Source organism: Rutidosis leptorrhynchoides, chromosome 11 (genome assembly GCF_046630445.1).
Source record: "Rutidosis leptorrhynchoides isolate AG116_Rl617_1_P2 chromosome 11, CSIRO_AGI_Rlap_v1, whole genome shotgun sequence".
Taxonomy (NCBI): Eukaryota; Viridiplantae; Streptophyta; class Magnoliopsida; order Asterales; family Asteraceae; genus Rutidosis; species Rutidosis leptorrhynchoides.
In genome coordinates this window covers 116853106-116859125 of record NC_092343.1, presented here as the reverse complement: position 1 = coordinate 116859125, position 6020 = coordinate 116853106, and the positions used below count along the sequence as shown (strand labels likewise).

The window sequence follows — 6020 nt, the reverse complement described above, 5'->3', positions numbered from 1 at the left end:
GGCTAGAAATTCTATGTATCATAAGTGGACAAAACATATAGATGTGCGGTATCATTGGATTAGAGAACGTCTTGAAGATGGTTCGTTTGAACTTGATAAAGTTCACACCGATGATAATGGTTCCGACATGTTTACAAAGGCTTTAGCAAGTGAGAAGCTCAAGGTATGTTGCTCGATCGCCGGGATGGCGAACTCTTCCTCATAATTGAAAAAAGGGAGATTTGTTGGGTTTATTAGTGGGTTTCCAATATGATGAAGCTTTAACCCAAAGTCTAAAGCCCAACAATTTAGGCCCAAATGGTTTGTTGGCTTGGTCAAACATTTGAGGGCATTATTTTTGAATTGTGTCCAGCTATCTTCAATTGATATGGGAGAGAGAGATCAGATAGAGATCAAGAAAAAGAGTGAAAAATACATTTCCCGTCTACAGTGACAGCAGGCCAGAAAAGAGACGATCCCCGGAGATCCGACCGTTGAATCTTCACGATATTTGGTCTGTGTCTTCCTGACATCAGTGCAAACATTTTCAACCGTTGAATTCGTCTAAAAAGGCCTTTAGCTCATGATTTTGCTGCTGGAACATAGGGCAGTTTATTGGTAGTGTTGTTCATCTTTTGTCTTTAATTTCTTCATATACTTGTTGATTATTGTTGTTCAAGAGTATGATGATGTTGTATACCTCTAGTTGAGCTAGAAAAGGATTATTGTATTGCTCTCTTGTTGATGATAGTGGAATTTAAGTGGCTTACGTGTCCCGTGGTTTTTACTCTCGATATTGAGAGGTTTTCCACGTAAAAAGTCTCGTGTGTATTGTGTGTGCTTGATTATTTCATATTTGCTGATTTGGGACAGAATTGGGGCTGATTTGTGGTGATTGTGGTATACCTTATTTATTAGTTTTCTCACGGGTTCATACGGGTCGGAAAATGTTTGTCAAACGGATTTGTTTCCGTTTTATAGATTGCCCGTTGTGACTATTTTCCCATCACTTTGTACTAGAAGTCAACCAAGTAAGGAAAATTTTAAAACTCTAAAATGAATCATTAGGCTTATATAGAAAATCTAAGCCCTTTAAGAAAAAGATATATAAGTAAATGTCTAATTGACTAATCGAATACTTTAAACTTGCTTGAATGTTTAGTTTCAACATATCTTTATCCGTCGTAGTAAGTTGCTCAAACTCTAACTAATTTTGTGCATCTGCAAGCATACCAAATTAACTACTTTAAAACTTTGTTGAATCTTTGGTTCCAGCATATCTAAAACCATCGTATACCAAAAATTCTATATTTTTAATTAATTGGCATTCGAACAACAATGCATTTTTATTCAAAACAATATTGGTTAAAATAAACTAAATAAATTATCAGATTAAAAATGATAACAAGATTAGAATTATTAACGATAAGAAAAAGGATAGTGCCACTCCGATTAGATTCGATCAACGATTTTGTGATATGATTTGCTATTGCCGATGACAGGGTTCGTTAAAATCATCCTGCAATATTTCACAATCTGAATAATCCAACTATTGAACAACCATGAAATATTTCAGGGCTTGAAATCGTTTTACGCTAATGGTTAAATTATTATCGATTACAATCCGATGATATCTGCTTTACCTGGTTCAAGCCCGATGAAAGATTTTGTTCATTCAAAATCGTAGAATTCTCAAAAAAAAAAAAATCATCGAGCTGAAATTTCATGGATTTGACTTCTTTTTTTTGTACCGATTTTTAATCGAAGAGTTCATAGTTGAACAAATTGGATATGGAAAAATTGATTTAGAGAGAAAGTGTGATACCTGTAAATTACACATGGCATATGGCGCTACTAATACTGTTTTAATGACAATTAGGAAGGATAGATTAAACTCTCTTTTATATAAGTGTGTGTATATATATATATATATATATATATATATATATATATATATATATATATATAGTGTTTTAATCAAGAGGGAAGAACTTTTTTAGGGGAAGTTGGGGGAAGTAAATTTTTTTCGTTTTTTTGGATTTTTTTTCTCCAAACATTAAGATCACATGAAAATATGAATATTTAAAAAAGACACTTTGTGATAAATGTTATTATTTTGACGGGAAAACGCTCGAAGAAATAAATAATAACATTCATTGCAATGAATGTTTTACTTCTGAGTTTTTTTTAAGGGGTTAGAAATTATGTGTTAAAAATTAGAGTTTAGCTATTAGGGTTTAGAAATTATGGTTTTGGGTTTAGAAATTAGGGTTTAGAAATTGGGGTTTAGATTGAATCTTTAACACGAGCGGTTTAAAGTTTAAGGTTTAGGGCTTAAAGTTTAGGGACTAAACACAAAACACTAAACCCTTAACTCTAAATCGGGCTAAATTTCGAAAAAAATACTTCACACAAGATGAAAACAAAATGATGCAAATAAACTCTAATTAAAACATTACTCGTGATGAATGTTATCATTTATTTCTTCGAGCGATTCTCGCCAAAATAATAACATTCGTCACAAAGTGTCTTTTTTAAATGTTCATATTTTAATGTGATCTTAATGTCTGAAAAAAATTTTAAAAAATAGAACAAAAAAAAATTACTTGACCCCAAAAAAGTGATTCCCTCTTGATGATGACCATATATATATATATATATATATATATATATATATATATATATATATATATATATATATATATATATATATATATATATATATATATATATATATATATATATATATATAATGGGGAAGTAACCAATCGGGGAGAAGCGAGGGGAAGCAATTTTTTTTTCGTTTTTTTGAAAAAACTTTGTTCACGAACATTATAGATTGGATGAAAATATGAACATTTAATAAAGACACTTTGTGATAAATGTTTTTATTTTGGTGGAAAAACGCTCGAAGAACTAATATATAACAATTATCGTGTTTTTCGAGCGTATGTTGAGGTTTTAGATATTAGGGTTTATAGGGTTTAGATATTAGGGTTTAGAAATTTAGGATTTAGGGTTTAGATTTAGGATTTAGATTGAGTTTTTAACACCAACGGTTTAGAGTTTAGGGTTTAGGGTTTGGTGTTTTGAGTTTAAAGAATAAACCCTAAACTCTAAATCGGGCTAAATTTTACTTCACAAAACATGAAGAAGAAAAAAACGTTCATATTCTTCACGAACAATATTATCTTGAATGTTATTTTTGTCGATCGTTTTTCCGCCTAAATAATAACATTCATCACGAAGTGTCTCTTCTAAATGTTCATATTTTCGTGTGATCTTGATGCCGGGAAAAAAAAATGTCAAAAAAACGAAGAAAAAAAAATTGCTTCCCTCCGCTTCCCCCCGATTGGTTACTTCCCCATTGATCCTGCTCCTATATATATATATATATATATATATATATATATATATATATATATATATATATATATATATATATATATATATATATATATATATATATATATATATATATATAGATCACACTACTAAGACATAGGAACACAATCGGCTTATTTTAGAGACCTAACACACACTACTATAAAATTGGAATAGAAATCGGTGTAAAAACTACGTTTTAAGAGGGTAGAAAAACTGATTTTAAAATGAATAGAAACCAATTGTTTTATAGAAAACCGGCTCAAGCTTTAAAACATATGTTTGCAATTTGAATTATTGTAAGAAGCTTCATTTTTCATTCAGGTGTCATGGCAATATCTTAGCAATAGTTTTAATATAACAGAGGTATGTTGAACACACCACGAATGTGATTAAAATTTATAATACCAAAAAACATGCTAGTGTGAAAAAATGGCAAAACCAACCCTCAGCGGCTCCACACCGATCAGTCTCACAGCTATCATGTGAGAGGAAAACCGTGTAACACAAACTCAAAGGTTGGATTGAACCCATGACCTCTGCTATATGCTCATGTACTTCAACCACCAAGCTACCATTGCAGAGACAAACATGTTAACGTGAATCGGCTAATGACAAGGTTTCATATGATAAAAAAAATTAAGTGTGAATTATTAAGGCCTCGCATTTCTTGATCCGTGGCAGCGGCAGTTCAAATTGGGGTGACTTTGGACATGCGGGGGAGAGTTCATGGGTCCATGAAAAGTCTAGATGTAAATGAACATGTCCGGGATTAGCCACGTTGTATGATACAAGGACTTTTTTTTAAAAAATGGTAATAATTTTGATCCAACTTTCAAAAATGGAAAAAAAGAAAAATTCGTTGCAAAAATGGTAAAACCGAAGTTTGAAACTTCGGTTTTGCCAAATCCGAAGTTTCGAACTTCGGTTTTTTTTTTCTTTTTCTTTTTTTTACAAAAAAAAAAATAATAATAAAAAAAGCAAAACTGAAGTTTGAAAATTCGGTTTTGCTTTTTTTTATTTTATTTTATTATTTTTTATTTTTTTTGTAAAACCCTATGCCCATATAATTAATGAGGATGTTAAAAAGTAACGGCTTTCAAAAGAACATATTGAGAAGATGTTGGAGGATGCTAAAAAGCACAAATATGAGGACGAAGAGTACAAGAGAATGGTGGTTGCATGTAAAGATTTAGAGGTATACATTGACAAGGTGAAAAGCAAAATCAAGACCCAAGGAGAAGAATTGAAGAAAATTGATATTGCAATAAAGGATGCAAGCCATTTACTTGAAAAAAGTAAGATTGGTAATGTTGGTGAGTATAAAGATACACTTGAACAGCTGAAGGAACTTTGTGATCCAATCATTAATTATATGGGCATAGGGTTTTACAAAAAAAAAAAAAAAATAAAAAATAAAAAAAGCAAAACCGAATTTTCAAACTTCGGTTTTGGTTTTTTTTTTATTATTTTTTTTTTGTAAAAAAAAGAAAAAAAAATAAAACCGAAGTTTGAAACTTCAGATTTGGCAAAACCGAAGTTTCAAACTTCGGTTTTACCATTTTTGCAACGAATTTTTCTTTTTTTCCATTTTTGAAAGTTGGATCAAAATTATTACCATTTTAAAAAAAAAATCATGATACAAGTACTTGAACAAACCGATTAATGGGGTGATTGTTGGAGTGTCCCACATCGGATATAAAAAAAATAAATGTATGCATATAGGTTTTAGGAAAACGTTCCCCTATCACTAGTTGATTTTAGAGTACTAAATGACTAATAGATTTATATGTTGTACATATGGTTGGGCGAAAAGCTATCCTACACCTTTCAATGTTTTATTTATAGGTTCTACGTAAAAAAAAATATTTTTATACTGCAAAATAGAGTATATTTCATTTGATGCCCCTAGCTTTCATACTAGAGAATACAATTTGTACTTGAAACCGTTAGATACAAAACAACCGGGAACTGAAGCACCACGTTGGGTGGCCTTACCTCACACAGTAGCAACATGCATAAATGCATGCATATGAACAGAAGTTCACTTAACTGTTTATGAACAGTGTCTAACTTGAAACATCACTCTCTTTAGCATAAATCTACGTCTGTTCATACAATTGAATTGAAGTACAACAAAACTAAAACCAATATAAATCAAACACCTCATGTTATGAGTGGCCCTCTTCAGAATAAGTCCTATTTTTCATTAATTTCAGTTGGCTTTTTCAGTCTGTACCACCTATGTTTCCTACAATCATTTCACAAGACGTAATTAACAAACATGCATGATACCTTTTATGTTGTACAGTACTACATAGATAACCATCCCAAAGTGGTTGGTATCGAGACAACAGGTTTCATGTTCAAACTTCACTGTCAATGTATGTTCGAGTTATCAAGGAATAAGGTCGAAAACGGTCACGGAATAGTCCGATTAGACTATGTACATTTGAATACCCTAAATAGCCATAACACAGAAAACTTTTTCGACAAGAACAAAATTGAAATAAATGACACAGTACGCACTTAACCAAGTAGGCATTGCATGAACGGTAACCCGGCTATCCGGGTTCACGTGAATAGAACGTCTTGAGTTCGAATCTCGTCGGAGGCATTTTTGAGCACGTCCAATAACAATTGTTCAGAGGTGCTTT

The 6020-nt window shown here is 31.5% G+C and overlaps 1 protein-coding gene across 1 annotated transcript; it reads left to right on the top strand.

Annotated features, from left to right (window-relative positions):
- Positions 1-4483: 4483 nt before the first annotated feature.
- Positions 4484-5655, top strand: LOC139874895 (heat shock 70 kDa protein-like). Its single transcript, XM_071862286.1, has 2 exons — positions 4484-4749; positions 5583-5655. The coding sequence occupies exons 1-2, from the start codon at positions 4484-4486 to the stop codon at positions 5653-5655; spliced, it is 339 nt and encodes a 112-aa protein (XP_071718387.1).
- Positions 5656-6020: the final 365 nt, after the last annotated feature.

Bases quoted from the DNA above. Each gene is read 5' to 3' on its own strand.
- LOC139874895 (XM_071862286.1), top strand. From the start codon at position 4,484: ATGTTGGAGGATGCTAAAAAGCACAAATATGAGGACGAAGAGTACAAG. The intron at 4,750-5,582 runs GTTTTACAAAAA...CATTAATTTCAG, and splicing joins ATTAATTATATGGGCATAGG to TTGGCTTTTTCAGTCTGTAC.